General features: G+C 33.9%; 2 protein-coding genes across 2 annotated transcripts in view; one reads left to right on the forward strand and one right to left on the reverse strand.

Annotated features, from left to right (window-relative positions):
* The window catches only part of LOC149785076 (prolyl 3-hydroxylase 1-like), a 75,125-nt gene that overhangs the window by 41,625 nt on the left and 16,773 nt on the right, over nt 1–16,727 (reverse strand). The window contains exons 6-10 of the mRNA XM_089931273.1: nt 15,794–15,930; nt 13,355–13,462; nt 6,405–6,599; nt 4,261–4,317; nt 2,620–2,773 (exon numbers count right to left, since the gene is read on the reverse strand). Coding sequence (XP_089787399.1) covers nt 2,620–2,773; nt 4,261–4,317; nt 6,405–6,599; nt 13,355–13,462; nt 15,794–15,930 — 651 coding nt within the window. The remainder of the gene's footprint in view (nt 1–2,619; nt 2,774–4,260; nt 4,318–6,404; nt 6,600–13,354; nt 13,463–15,793; nt 15,931–16,727) is intronic.
* The window catches only part of LOC149785077 (prolyl 3-hydroxylase 1-like), a 47,945-nt gene that overhangs the window by 29,202 nt on the left and 2,016 nt on the right, over nt 1–16,727 (forward strand). The gene's annotated exons all lie outside the window — the stretch shown is intronic.

Below are 16,727 nucleotides of genomic sequence, written 5' to 3' on the forward strand. Positions count from 1 at the left end.
AATAAACTAGTAATACATGGTAAGTTTGACACAGCAGTCATACATGCTAGATTCATCACTGTAGTAATACATGCTAAACTATATATTGTTGCAATTGACATGTGATACTTGCCACTGTAAAATACATGCTAGACTAGACACTGTAGTAATGCATGCTAGACTTATCACTGTAGCAATGCACGTTAGACTGCACGATGTAGTATAACATGCTAGAATAGACACTGTGGTATTACATGCTAGACTTGACACTATAGCAGCAATAAATGCTAGATCAGACTTTTAGGTTACTGCATCTGTATGGGAAAATATGAACGAGTTTTGGGATGGAATACTGCACGACCTTGTGAATGCAGTATATCCTTCCGACAAAAAGAGTTCATATTTTCCCATACAAAGGCAGTAACCTTTTAATTATATGCTCATTTTTTAATTCTACATAAGGTGTAATTATATAAACACAATACACTATAAGAAACAACGTAAATGAATCTATGCCACATTCCAAACTAAATACACAAGCGCATATTCATCATTACACAAATCAACATTATTACTGCGCACATAACTCCGCCCAGATAAATTTGAACTTAGTCGCGCACTCGACATAACTTTTGAAAGAAAATGGCGTGTCTAGTTAAAATTGAAATTTGGAGTCATATTGTGAATGAACGTGCATTGCAACAACTTTTTCATTTGATCTGGAATGAATAGATTTTGGTATTTTTCTTGATTCTAGGAAATTTTGTGATTATTGACTGGATTTGTATGTGACAATTCCAAATGAAATACATGAGATTTAATAAGCTAGGGAGAAGCGTGTTGACATCTGCAAATGTGTTTCTGTTTCTGTCATTAAATGTTTGAAATCATGATGTGGGAAAAATAATGAAGTCTTTCAAATTATCAAAAAGACGCTATGGAATTTAATGCTTATTTCATTTTGAGTGCAGTAAGGATTATGCAATTGCACTTATCATCAAAATTACAGCACAATTTCAAAATGTGTAATCCAGATTGAAAACCTATGACATGGCTCATGTAATTCAGATTTACAGAATTAAGAAAATACATTTTGAGGAAATTCAGGATGTAAAACTGTAAGTATATTTTATTTTGCCATTCTTATCACCAGCTAAAGAAGAGAGTATATGACTTGTCACTTGTATGTTATTTGTTAGGACATTATCTTGCGTTTGTTATATAATGTAGCTAGCCTAAATCCATAACATTGTATCAACGTGGAATGTGCCAAAGCAGCTGGTATGTGGCAGTCCATGAAACATCTGTTTTAGTTCATTCAGAAACAAATTTAAACAACCAAAGAGCCTCTTACGCGAGTGTACATGATTTGTGTACAAAATCAAAGGTGCTGGCATCTGCATCCATTGTTTGTTTACAATAGAAAGTAGTTCTTTTATGCACGTGAGTGCTATATGTGTATTGTCGCATGAGTTGAGTATTGGGTAATATTGAAAGATTCTGACAATGTAAAGTTAACGGGGGAAAAATGAGCATATAATAAAATGTAATAATACATGCTAGACATGACACTGTAGTAATACATGCTAGACTAAACACTTTACAAATACATGCTGCACTTAGTACTCTTGCAATAAGTGCTAAACTAGATACAGTAGACTAGGCGTTGCAGTAATATATGCTAGACCTGACACAATACATGGTAGACTAGACACTGCAGTGATACATGTAGACTAGATACTATAGCAATACATGCTAGACTTTACGCTGTCTCAATACATGGCACACCAGACACTGCAGCAATACATGCTAGATTAGATACTGTAGTAATACATGCTAGACTTTACACTGTAGCAATACATGGTAGTCTAGGCACTGTAGTAATTCATGCTAGTCTTAATACTGCAGTAATACATGCTAGACTTTACACTGTAGCAATACATGGCAGACTAGACACTGTAGTAATACATGCTAGATTAGATACTGTAGTAATACATGCTAGACTTTACACTGTAGCAATACATGGTAGTCTAGGCACTGTAGTAATTCATGCTAGTCTTAATACTGCAGTAATACATGCTAGACTTTACACTGTAGCAATACATGGTAGACTAGACACTAGTAATACATGCTAGACTTTACGCTATCAATACATGGCAGCCTACACACTGTAATAATACATGCTAGATTAGATACTGTAGTAATACATACTAGACTTTACACTGTAGCAATACATGGTAGTCTAGGCACTGTAGTAATTCATGCTAGTCTTAATACTGCAGTAATACATGCTAGACTATACATTGTAGCAATACATGTTAGATGTGACACTGTAGTAATATATGCTAATCTTGACACTGAAGTAATACATGCTAGACTTTATACTGTAGTAATCCATTTATTGATAGTCTGCTTCCTTTTGGGGCCTTTAGGACATTTTATGAACTCTGCAAATTGCTTAAGGATGACAAAGTAATTATGCATATATTATAAACGTTATTCTGCTATCTTAATTTCTAGTCTTCTAGTGTTGTAATATTTATTGTTATTTCAGGCAATGTTTAGTTTGCTTGTTCAACAAAGTTTTAGATGTTACAATGCAACTGTTTCTATTATTCAAGACCTCAGAAATGTTCCTACCCCGTTTCTCATCTCCTTCTCTGCAAACAATCTTGGCCTGCTTGATGAAGAGTCCAGTGGAGTTGTAGTAGGCAGAAATGTATTTCCGGAATGATTCTATTTTTGTTAACAGAAGGCGTAGGTATATTTCATTCTCATGTTTCTTGGCTACAACCTGAAAGTAATACCATTATTTGTGTAGTATTATCAGGATGTACATAAGCCAATGGGAAGTTTATAAACTTCACATTTATAAAATATATTATCATTCTGGCAAATGATACAATATGAAAAGGGAACGAATAGTGTTGAGTATCATTTTTGAATCTTTAAGTTGTAAGTTATAAATACATAATTATCTGGTTCAAGTAATGTCAAGTTCAGGAATACTCTTCTGAGTAATGAAAAGCAATCTAAACTTTAAAAAAGGCAAAGAGGGACAAGTTACTGTCATGGGTCAATGACCATTGGCTTGAGTCACCACCAATTGTCTCGGATTTTTTTAAGGTTTGCAAAATGACTATTTCAACTACTGAAAGCTGTATTGTTTTGAAGATAACTTAAGGTTTTTTATTGTTGGAAAAAGTAACAAATAATTCCTAGAGAAAAGCTGAAAAAGAATGCGCACAATGTTCAACATTGAAATAATATGACAACATATTATCTCTGTAGAACCCAAGAACTACAAACAATCTTCTCAAACATGTAACACTGATCTGATAAGACAATGCACACTACTCTATATAAAATCTAATAAACCAATATTTTCTTGTGAAATATGTTTCTTTGATAATACTTACTTGGATTTGTGAGGTAGTTGTAATTCTCCAAAGATATCATGATTGGATAAAGTATTTGAAGAAGAAATTTATACAATCTTCTCAGTGTGTAACACTGAACTAATATGACAACATACTCTAATCTTTGTACAACCTAAGAGCACAATCAAAGCAAGGAAATTTGTCAACAAGTTGTTTATGATTTATATTTTGTCAGTTTAGTTAGTTGCAATGTCATGTGTTAAATTCTGACATTGGACTGTTCCAAAACCAGTAACTAATATTCCTTTCAGACTGTGCCTGTTTTGTTGAAACCCACCACTGCCTTTCACCTTTTTTCATAACAAACTGCTCATAAACAACATGAACACTCTAAAAGAGTTTTCATTTGGTCTCACTAGCACATCAAAAAAGATGTGGGGTCTAACTTTTCACACTTGTGTACACAGAATATCACAGTATCTCAAACATGACCTAAATATAAAATTGAAGCTGACGGATGGTTTTGATCTTTATTTACTGGCACATCAGTACAATTAGGTTATTCATTTGGCAACTAGAGCAAAGTGCTTTGCTCTGGAGTACCCTACAGCAGTCATCCCAGGCTGATCCAAGGGTAGGATTTTAATCACGTTGAACAATACCCAATGGGCGACATATTTTGTACCCAATGGGCGACATATTTTGTACCCAATGGGCTACATTTATTTTTTTTTCAATTTTGAGGCATGTCATACAATTGGGTCATGCAGAAAAATATGAGTAGACCATCATTACATGAAAGTAAAAACAATATTGAGTAATTTTTCTGTTTTATCCTGATTTGAGAGGAAATGCAACTTTAAAAGCATACCTGTTTAAAATCATGCATTTAAATACACACCTGCATTATTTCTGGAATGGTAATCTGTCTCACACCTGTACTGTCTGGCTTCCTTTTCTGGAGAAAAAAAAACTCCAGTCAGCTCTTATTACATCCAACACAATGGCTTCCATTGGCATGGTAAGAAATCTGTTAATTTAGATTAAGTTACATTTAAGGTCTTATTGTTGTCAGACCTGAATCATTGGATAAGAGGAATAAATCATAAAAAAGATGCCTAAATAGGCAAGATACATCTCAACTGACTGACATTGCTTAACAATCCAATGCAAAGAAGTTATCAAAGAAATCTGGGCCAGCAAGAGGTTTCCTTAAGAAATGCCTTCCTATTCTTTTGATTTTGTATGAACACAACTGTTTCAAGGTTTCTCCAGTTGTTGTATCTTCAACTGATCTAATGCTACATCAGAACAATTTGTCCAATATTGCAAGACCTCTATGCACAAATAGTTTTTGTGAAAGTCTGTAAAATTCTGAGAAGTATCAGTTTTAGGCAAATCTGTGTAAATGCTTTTCTATTTGCAGTGCTGGCACAATAGTTGATGGTGGAATAGTGTGATTTATTTCAATCTGAAAGGCTTTCAAACTAGGACACTGTCTATAGAATTTGTAAATTCTGTTCATCTGTGTTTTGAATGAAGTTATGCAGGATTTTCAATTAGATGGCAGCTTGGCATCATATAGCTTAAAACTTTTAAAAAATAATGTTAGCAAATTATATTGAGAGTGGTTTGTGAAAATAACTTGTTTTAAGTATATTTTTGGTGGTGGTAGCTATGTTTCATGTCAAATTGGTATCGTTTGAACAAATAAAACTTTACATTCCCAGAGAAGTACACATGGCAAACTGAAAGTAAAATTATGCAGACAAAGTTGGATGAGGTCAGCCTAGAGGTGCGATGAAGTACAAACCAGATTGAATGTTGCATATTGTGATGTCACAATGAAAGCAGAATGTGTTGAAAACAAATTTGTGCCACACTTTGATATGTTATGATAGGTCCTCTTTTCTTGACACAGTTTAATATCTGGCATCATTGTACATGATCGTACTGATCAATAATTTTCGTCTGATGTTGTTGTTGTTTTGGCATTTAATGCCAGACAGACAGTATAACTGGCAGACAGTATAACTGGTGGAGGAAAACCCTATGAAAACCCTGATCAGAACCACCAGTACAATACATGTGAAGCCACTGGCAGCTTTCTCATGTACCCACAATGGCCAAGCCCAAGACTCTGACCCACATTGACTAAAGTAGGGAGCCATCTGGGATTATAGTTTTCATAATAAAGTTTTGGGATGACATTTAAGGTGCTGAATAATCAACATTTAGGATTGAATAGACATTTTTAAAACTAGTTTAGAATTCAGTTTTAAAACAATAATTAATAATTAATATACTTAATATTTAATTTAATTAAAATAAAAATGCTTATAGAATACATTCACATACTCTTTACCCTAAAACCAGGAACCAGTAGGAGGATAAAATAAGAAACATAACTTCATTGTATGTGTACAAAGACTCTCAAATATATTGCTAAAATGAGACACATATAAAAATAAAACATGCTAGAGAGAAAATGTCAAATGTGACACAGAAAGGTATATTATATCACTAAGAGTAATTATGTAAAAAGACAAATTCAATGGTGAGAATCGTGAAGTACAAGGAAACGAAGGACAATATTCCAAATGATTTAGGTAACTATGACATCAGACTGGGATCATATTTGTGTTTTTTTCCAAGACATCCAATAACTAAATGGAGGAGTGAATTCACCTTGGACTATGGGCCGACACCAGATAAAATGAAAGTGAAAGCTGTAATAATAGCCAGTATAATATTATTCATATTAAATGTTGGAATTATATTAAAATTTTCTAAAATGAAATGAAAGACTTTTAGAGAATCATATATTTTAATAGAAATTACAGATGGATATAATCCATCTAATTAAATTATTGTCAGCTCACTGAAAGTGAACAATGACTGACAGACTCAATTTGTAAAAATAGAACTCTCTTTCAGCAAAGATTTATCACTGAATGTACAATAACTTGGTTTGCTATAAGCAGATTTTATGAGTAACGTTTCTATTTTTAAGTTGGTTTTGTTATCTTAACAGTATTTGCTTACTCTGATGAGGTCTGATATGAATTCACAATGATAATCACGGAGGACACCATCAACTGCAACGTATGATGAACCATTCAATTCAGCCGAGTGAGCAACTATGGTAACCCCAGATCTTTGGGAGTATTCCTTGAATTGTTGGTGGTTGTAATGAGTATTATTAGTCTCCTTTGAAGATGGAGGTTTTCGAATCCAAGCCTGGAAATAATCCAACCATGGTGTATACAAAATTTAATTAAGAGAGGTACAATCCAATTTTTAAAAAAAATTAAAAAGACTTAAACAAGAAAGTTAAATGCTTTTTCATAAATTGTCTTACCTTCACAAAAGATTTGACATGAATGGAAAAAAATTGAAATAATTGTTGCCCATGTTTAGTTGTTAATACACAATTTTATATACAATGTGGATATACAATGTGGACAAATGGAAGAGACTCTTACTCATTACCTTCACTTGCCACCACTAGAAACATAATTTACTAAAAAAGTACACTTCCTGTGAAGAAAACATTACATGATCACATTAAAATCTGGAGGCAGAATGAGGAGGAGACTGCATCAAACCTCTGCCATCAGTATCCTTTGACTGTCTGTATTCCGTATTAGAATGATAAAAAGACTTTCCTAATATGGCCACAGCACAACTGATGGTCACATATTGCAGAGATGGAAAAAACTGTGACTTGAACGAATACAGTGAAAGAACTACACCCATGACAGTGAGATGGTTGTGCCAACTTCAAATGGATATGCTTGATGCATGTGCTCTATTCAAATAGAACCTGCAGATTTAATCCTTGTCTCAGTCATAATAATTCTCCAAGATAATTTTTTTTAGAGTAGGTTGACCATGTATGCTAGCAAATTGCTTCCATTATATCTATGACTTAAGCATTGTGATTGAACGTGATACTGACTGAGATCACTTTAATCTCCTATGTGGATATCCTTATGAGGAATATCTGATTAGTTTAGGATATGCTATGCAGATTATCAACAGGATATGCTATGCATATTATCAACAGGATATGCTATGCATATTATCAACAGGATATGCTATGCAGATTATCATCAGGATATGCTATGCAGATTATCAACTTTAGTCACGTTGCCATAGCTTGAGATGTTATAACCTCTTTTACTTCATTAAACGGAAACATTGTCAGGACCCATGGTTCTTCTCCATGCATTTCAGTCTCTCTTGAAATGTCAATGGATGGAGAGAGAGATAATGATATAAATGTCTACAGTTGGTTCTTAGCTATAAAATGTACCCATGGCATTAGGATCACAGAGTCATCCAATCTGAACTAAAGATAATTCAGGTGCATTGACAGGGCATGCAGCTCACTCACTCTGCAAGCTAAGGCTAGACCTATATGATAGCATGTCTTGCATGATAACAGATTCAGAAGGTTGGGGCTAAGGGAATAAAACTAGTCAAGTCAAAACCCATTAAAGATTCCAACATTGGCGAGTTATGGTCATTCATGTCAAAGATATCCAGCAAGTCTGATATGTCTTTGATGTGGCATGTACTTGTTCTGCCATGATGCCTGAATGTGTTGGAAATCATGGGGACACATATATTGATCATAACAGGAGCTCATCTTTCCTCCTCAAAGAGCCAGATAAAGTTGGATGATGCCATTTTCTCTTCATCATTCCCTTAAAACTTGTCATGTATCTTGTAAACCTGATATAAAGTACCTTGTCCTCTGGGTTACTTTCTTAATTTAGTTTACTGTCTCTAAATATTGTTATGTCTATTTCAATTTATTGTTTGTCTGTTAACCTTAAAATATTTTTTATTCCATTACATGCTATTGTAATGTAATATTGTTTACTGGATTTTATTTTTTTGTTTAGAATTAAGTTCAGTTGTGTTTGACCTGATTGAATCTTTTTAATTTATTTCATTGATGTAAATACCTAATAATAGAAACATTGTATCTAGTTGCTGACCTTAAAATCAGTGACAGTTTTGGTAAATAAGATTTTAAAAAAATATATTTTAATTCTTTCTCAGAGTAGGAATCAATAAGTCGAGCCAGGGCCACACCTGGACTGCGTGACATGAGGCACATGTTAATTCGTAAACAAACTTCAATTTCTTCTGGAAGGATGAACTCTTGACCCCTATCAGGAATCTGTTTTGCATTTTAGTTAGTCTTATAACTTATGTTATGATAAGAATTATATCAGTCATGCCTTAACACTTGATAAGTCAAGTTGTTTTATGTTGTGACCAGTTTAGGACTGAATTTTTATTTTCTTCAAATTATTTAATTTTAAGTGATTGTTTTCCCTGGAAATACAAAAGTGCTCTGATAATTCTTGGACAAAGACATTTACCAGAATTTATACAGAATTCAAAAACTGGAATATTTTCTGTGATTCAACAAGAGACTGTTGACACATCTGCATTTCATAGGTTATTACAGATGACATTGCCTTCCATCTTGGATTTTCATCAGGATTTGAACTGTGATTCACTTAGAACTTTTTATTGATAGAACTTGTTTTGTAAGTCTTGGAATATAATTTGGATTTAATTCACAATACTGTAAGTTCTTCTTTTTTATTTTTTTTACTTTGTAGTCTAGGGAAGTAAACTATTTGTTAAATTTTACAAAGTTTGTTGTCCTCACTCTTTTCTGTTACTTCTTTTAAGAGAATAGACATAACAACATATACAAACTCAGTAAATGTGTAAAGGACCTTTATGTGGCTATATTTGATGCAGGAACAACCCATTAAAATTAATTTTTACATCTTTGATTAAGGGTGTTTTTTTTTATTTGTGAATTTGTAACATAGCTTTAACAATTTTAGTCATAGTGCAATGATGTCTGCAGTGTAGCAGTTTATAGTGATGTCTTGCACTGGGTCATCATGCCACATACACATAGCATCATGTCCAACCCAGTCACGTTATCCCGACACCAGGCTGACCAGTCCTAACACCACCCTATTAATGCTGAGCGCCAAGTCAGGCAGCTGCTAATAACATTTTTTAAAGTCTTTGGTAAGACTTGGCCGGGGTTCGAACCTGCAGTATCTAAGATGTTTTCAACCACTTAGGTTACCAAAGCAGTCTTTGCTTAGAGGATTATTGAGCAGGATTTGTATGTTCATTGTTTTCTTATAGTATGTATATACATGTGTGTGATTTAGATTTTTAACGTAGCTTAAACAATTTTTTAGTCATATCGTTACGATGTCTGCAGTGTGACAGTTTTATAGTGATGTCTAGCACTGGGGCATCATGACACAGACATGCAGCATGATGTCCCACCCAGTCACATTGTCCTGACACCAGGCTGACCAGTCCTAACACAAACCTCTTAATGCTGAGTGCCAAGCAAGGCAGCTGATAGTACCATTTTTATAAGACTTTGGTATGACTCAGCTGGGGATTGAAACCATGACCTCCTGCATCCAAGGTGTATGCTCTAACCACTAGGCCACTGGAGCGGTCAGTATGTATATAGGATTTTCACTCTGAATGTCACATCAGGAGAAAAAGGTAGACGTTTAGAAGAATTGGCTATAGCACCCATCATATGACATTACACCTCAGACTTATTTACTGACTACATTTCTTTAAAATGCAGTATTTACATAAATATACATGAAACATAATGAATCAATTCGATGGATTGAATGCTTTTTTTTATCAGGGTCATTAAAAAACTATGCAGTGAAACTTGAAATAGTGTCTTTTTTAAATATAATATTACTAATCAAGGGTTGTAAAAAAAATTTGGTTAAAGGTAAATACTGCATTTTAAAGAAATGTAATCACTTCAAAGGGAAGTTAATTCTGGAAACTCATTTGCAACCTAAATGGAACCCATTTAGGTTGCAAATGAGTTTCCAGAATTAACTTCCCTTTCCCATTCCAATAACTGTACACCTGATCCGATGATAGAAACGTTTGCCAAACATTCCTTTCTAAAGGGAGAAAGAAAATTATACTGATTTTATGTAACCGTATCAAATGACATTGAGTAATTGAGAAACATGGTATTTTATATTGCCTAGCAGCCAATGTATTATTTTGTGGAAAGTGTTTTCAATTTACTATTGTAACAGGTCCCCAAATTGAAAAAAATTCCTTGATATGTTCAAAAAATTGCAAGAGAACTATGCTTTTCCATGAGGTTTCAAGAAAATCTGCTGCTGATTATGAATAATTATCATGCAAGTAAGATTTGGTTTTCAAACACAACCAGCTAGTCATTTAAAGAGCTGTGAAACCAGTCTATGTGTGGTGGTATATTAAATATTGTATTTCAAAGAATAAAGGTTTATGATTGCCTGAAAATAATTGCTGTAAATTATTCACATTTTTTTGCAAGAAGCCTATCTATGAGCACATTATACACAATAATAGGCTTGAAGTTTAGAGAATTTTAATTTCATTGCTGTTGCCACACAGGTACGTTTGGTTGTAAACAGGGACATCTCACTAGGTTGGATTTTTTTTTGTGGGATCAATAATGCTATTTTTCTCAGCATACCAATTGTATCATTATAAAAGTTAGGATGTCAGTGTGTTTAGCAGATATTACCATCAAATTACAGTACTTTGTCAAATACATTACAGTCCATGGGATGTGAATTGGATAAATTTGCTCTATAATGTTGAGCCTGCCAGCTGCACTGAAAGAAGGGCAGAAGAAGCTGTATTTTTCTGCCAAAGCAGAAGGATGGCTGAACATAAGACTGGAAGGCTGGCTCCATGGGCTGGCCTGGAAAGTGGACAGATTGGATTAATGGGTCCTCCATGTAGATTTGTACACAACAGAATGTACAGTTGCCATGTATCACACTCCATTAAAAGGACTGATTCTTGCTTGACTGATACGTATGCCCACCTGATGGATGGACCAGAAGGTCTACTACCAGAATAGGAACATGTGTCATGATGGCTGGTAAGAAAAGATGAGTGGCTTAGTTCTAATTATTTTGTGTGTCATGTCATAGGAATACTGGTTGGGTGTAGGGGTGGAAGACTTATTTCAAGAAGACAATCTCCTAGCCAATTCAAAACAGCATGAAAAGTGTCCAAATTACAGACAGGAGGACAAAAAAACACCATAAACGAAAGCAACTGCACTTCGTGTCTTGAATAATATCCTTGCTTGAAATTACAGTAAGGTATTAGAGAGGTGTATCACATGCTTCCAGCACCACTGTATTGTTTGCATCTAGCTACCTGGATGGTATGAGCCTCTGATGATTTTGATCTTTCAAGTTCTGACTCCTGCCCGTGACTGAAGACCATGTTCATTCTGACCTGCAAACACTACAATGTGCTGTTGATGTACACTTCACATGAACAAGGCAGGTGGCATGATTCCAAAAAGAATGAAGCTGACAAACTTAAAAACATTAAAAATGTTATCAAATAGAAACCGACAAATAAGGTTACAAGTCCCTGCAGAAACTGTAAACCATAATACATATATAACACCACGCTTATTTCAAGGATGGATAGAATTAGCAAAGATCTTGAAGTTTCCATACAGTCAGAGTGGGATAATATTAATCATACCATACCATAAGTTTAAACTGGTAAACATTCAATAGCAACTTAATGGTGGCAAGAGCAAGTAATGGGTAGAGTTTCTTCCCTTTGTGTTATAGAAAAAGGAAGACTCTGGGCTTCCATTATTTGAGAGATAGCAAAGCTTATTTCTGAATGGTAATATGATTGGGGAATGTATTCAAAGAAGAGACCATTTTGTTTCATTGAATGACACTGACCCTTGATTCCCAAATCAATAGGATTCTTTCTTATCCCAAGACTGCAAGCCATCCACAAAGTTTGGTATCTTTAGATGGTGCAGGACAACTGTCAAGGTACTTTCTTGAAAATAAATGGCTACAGACTTAAGGATGGATGACCAGTTGGCTGGAAAGCATCATTACATCATACACTTTGCTATATGACAGGTGTATAAAAGGAATGCATATATAGCACAGGAAAGGCAATTTCAGATTAATATAGCATCCATAAATGCACTTCAATAAATTGTCACTATTCCACAGAATTACTAGCTATTCCACACTCTATGGTTTTCTTTCAAGCTGCCTTACACAAGAACCATGCATAAAATTATTCTGCCCTAACAATGGTTACCAGAAGTAGTATTGCTCTTAACAACAACCATACATTGTATTAGTTGTGCAGTGATGAAAATGGGGGGGGGGGTAAGCTAAGCTTAGTGTTCAGAAAATTTCCTTATACAAAACACTTAACAAAAATGTTTAGGAATTTTCAATATGCTTATCACTTTGCATGGGAGAAGTACTGTATAATCGTTGTGACCTGCAACCTTTACCCTGCAGATGGTCATTAGTTCAGTCAACCATATAGCTTAATATGAACACAGAGTTGTGTTAACCTTTAATTATTTGCACTTCAGACGTTATGATCTTAACCTTAAAAAAGAGTGTGGATCTAAACAGTACCATATACTCGATTAGTTGAGTCCATCTGCAAACTACACAAACCCTGATCTGCCATCTCATAATGTGTTGGACAATCTGTGTCTGTGTAGTTTGTTAGGAGTAATCTGTAGAACAAACAACATAGGCCCTGATCTGCAGGCACATTATGCTACAGCAGATCAGGATCTGTGTTGTTTGCAGTTTGACTCAACTTAAAAGTGAGTATATATGGTAATTCCCTTACTCATGTACAAATAATAGCAGAAAAAGTTTATTCAAATTTTATCTCAAATGACCAAAATCTTAAATGAGACAAACAAAGTGTAGATGGAAAATTTGATGGATGGAAGGCTGAATGAAGACACATACAATGGAGGGGGTGGGGAACAATATTTATCCATCTAATTTTGTATGTACCCCATGTATTTGTTCAACACATATGAAGAAGGTGTATTATGATTACCTGGATCATGTAACTGAATTACTTACTTTTCTGGCCTCATCCATTAGTTTGTCAGATGACAGGGCATATTCAGTTTTAACATAGTCTATAATTTCAGTGAAAATCTTCCTTCTTTCATAATACTGTTTGGCTTCCTGAAAAGGATGGTGAAATGAGTTGACAAGTTAAAGCTACTTTCAGGCAGGAAAATCTCATCCTTCACTAGCTAGAATCCTACTTTTTTATGACCAGAATTTGCTGTCAGGAATGCAGTAATTTAGCATCATCCTTGCCACCAAATTTTGACCCTGTGGTGGGATTTGTTAATACCATGCTAGTGCATACAGTGGGGTATATTACTCTCTCAAGTAGTACTATAGTTTCTGTACATGACTTAATAATTATTGCTAAATTTTAAATTATTTAAAAAAGGTGACAATGTTACAGCCAGACTGCAACCAGAAATGCAATGCATCCAATCCATGTAGGTGGGAAATAATCATGTAAACATTAAGAAAGATTACACCACACTCACTTATTTAGTGAAATTTGTTTTTGTCCAACAGAATTATACAACATTTTCATCTATAGAGATAATGTGAAATGGACAAAGGCAAGAGAACACAAATCATTCCCCCAATACTTTACTAATATTTCATTAAACTGGAGAATGTAAAAAGTCATTTGTAAATCTGACATTTCTCCATTTACATAGTATTTCAAAGTTTATGAAGGTATAGTTAGTTTTGTGAATGTGATTTGGATTTTTAGAATAGAATTTAAAAAAATTCAGTCATATCACTATGATCTCTGCAGTGTGGCAGTTTCAAGTGATGTCTGGCACTAGGGCATCATGCTGCAGACATGTAGCATCATGTTCCACCCAGTCACATATTCCTGACACCAGGCTGACCAGTCCTAACCCTAATCTCATAATGCTGAGCACCAAGTGAGGCAGCTGCTACTACCATTTTTATAAGTCTTTATCATGGCTTGGTTGGGGTTCGAACCCACTACCTCCTGCATCTGAAGTGGATGCTCTGACTATTTAGGCCATCGGAACAGTGATCAAATAGTGTACAGTTTATAAAGGTATAGTTAAATGATCAAATATTACAAAGTTGGTAAAGGTATAGTTCAATGATCAAATATTACAAAGTTGGTTAAGGTATAGTTCAATGATCAAATATTACAAAGTTGGTAAAGGTATAGTTCAATGATCAAATATTACAAAGTTGGTTAAGGTATAGTTCAATGATCAAATATTACAAAGTTGGTAAAGGTATAGTTCAATGATCAAATATTACAAAGTTGGTAAAGGTATAGTTCAATGATAAAATATTACAAAGTTGGTAAAGGTATAGTTCAATGATCAAATATTACAAAGTTGGTAAAGGTATAGTTCAATGATCAAATATTACAAAGTTGGTAAAGGTATAGTTCAATGATCAAATATTACAAAGTTGGTAAAGGTATAGTTCAATGATCAAATATTACAAAGTTGGTAAAGGTATAGTTCAATGATCAAATATTACAAAGTTGGTAAAGGTATAGTTCAATGATCAAATATTACAAAGTTGGTAAAGGTATAGTTCAATGATCAAATATTACAAAGTTGGTAAAGGTATAGTTCAATGATCAAATATTACAAAGTTGGTAAAGGTATAGTTCAATGATCAAATATTACAAAGTTGGTAAAGGTATAGTTCAATGATCAAATATTACAAAGTTGGTAAAGGTATAGTTCAATGATCAAATAGTGAAAAGTTTTGTGAGAGGCAGTATAAGTAATTCCTATACAGGCCAAGATAAACAATGGCCAATTCATCCATCATATATTATGTATAAATGTCACTTCTCTATGGTTATTCATGAAATGTATAATTGATTTTCATGCTTGAAGACTTCATGAATCCTTTAAAATATAAGGTTCAATATTTTTAAATCAATTTTTATTATATAATGAATGGGTCATAGTTTAAATGATTTCATACATATAATGGAGGTGCCTGGTGTCATCAAGTTTTAATAGCATTAAAATGGCCCTTGTAGGGCCAAAATTTGTGAACAGTCTGCATATAGGAAGAGGGATACAGAGAGGCTTTGTAAAGTTTTATAAGGATTAGAATGGCTTTTGTGTGGTCAGTCTGCAGAGGAAGTGGGACATAGAGATATTGGTTTTGAGAAGATGCAATGTACTGTATACCTTATTATGTTCACAAGTTTTGTTTTAAAACTAACTTTTGTGTGAAAAAATTGCATAATATAAGAAATGCAAAGTACTGCCATAAATAACCTATATTATTGAGCGTTTGGAAATGCATATACTACAGTATGTTCATTATTCATGGGTACAGTCTACATTAAGTCAACAAAACTGGACAGTGCTGTTGTTCACACTTTGTTCTATGATAATTCACACTCTTATGTGCAATGGAAATTGAACTCTGGGTTATAACTGCTGACTAAGGTGTTTAGAGTACAACCTCAAATGGAATAAAGTGCCCCTGATGGAAACCAAACTTCCTCATGTAGTATGCCTTGTTCCTCAGCATGATCTTATGGTCAGGTTGAAATAAGAGGAAAGTAGCCACAGCTCTTACTGCTTTGTCCACGTCTTTCACTGAAACACAATAATTATAATGTTTAGCATAAATGGGATACCCTTCAGTAATAAATCAGCATAAATAGGATACACTTCAGTAATAAATCAGCATAAATGGGATACACTTCAGTAATAAATTCAGCATTTTCTTTGCCATTACCTATACTATTCTCATTAATATCACTAACGTAAATTTTTAACATTTTGATGAGCCCAACATTTTAATGAATTTAATGTGTCAACTGGTGCTAAAATTGTATACCCTCTTAAGTTATGTAATAATAATAATAATAATGATAATAGCAATAATTACTTAATTTAATGATTAAGACACTATTAGTTCCATGGAACTAATGAATCCTCCTTGTAGTCCTCTTTTACATGCATAATTACATAAAATATGTACATTTTTGCACATGATAAATAAAAGCATTGAAAATTGGTTGTTGGATAGGCCTAGGATCCATGATTAAATGCACCATAAGTTTTGTAAACTACAACAATAATTTATTTCCCTACAATTCAAAGTGAACATTTGAAAAGAACTTAAAGTATTGTGAATTAAATCCCAAACAGTCCTAAAAGTTTTATCACATGATGCCCAAATGTATGAAGTTCCAGTTGAATTCCAGTAGCGATCCAAATATGTTCCAATATTGAATGTGTTGATTTTCCTATATTCTCGAACATGCTAATGTGCCCATGGCCTGGAGTGTAATTATGTGCTACAGTCTTTTGATGTATCACAGTAATATAATCCAAAATGTCCTTGTGTGAATTAACTCTAATTGCAAATTAACGTTCCAGTGAAAGAA

Source organism: Sinohyriopsis cumingii, chromosome 13, assembly GCF_028554795.1.
Source record: "Sinohyriopsis cumingii isolate HCF-2022 chromosome 13, ASM2855479v2, whole genome shotgun sequence".
NCBI lineage: Eukaryota > Metazoa > Mollusca > Bivalvia > Unionida > Unionidae > Sinohyriopsis > Sinohyriopsis cumingii.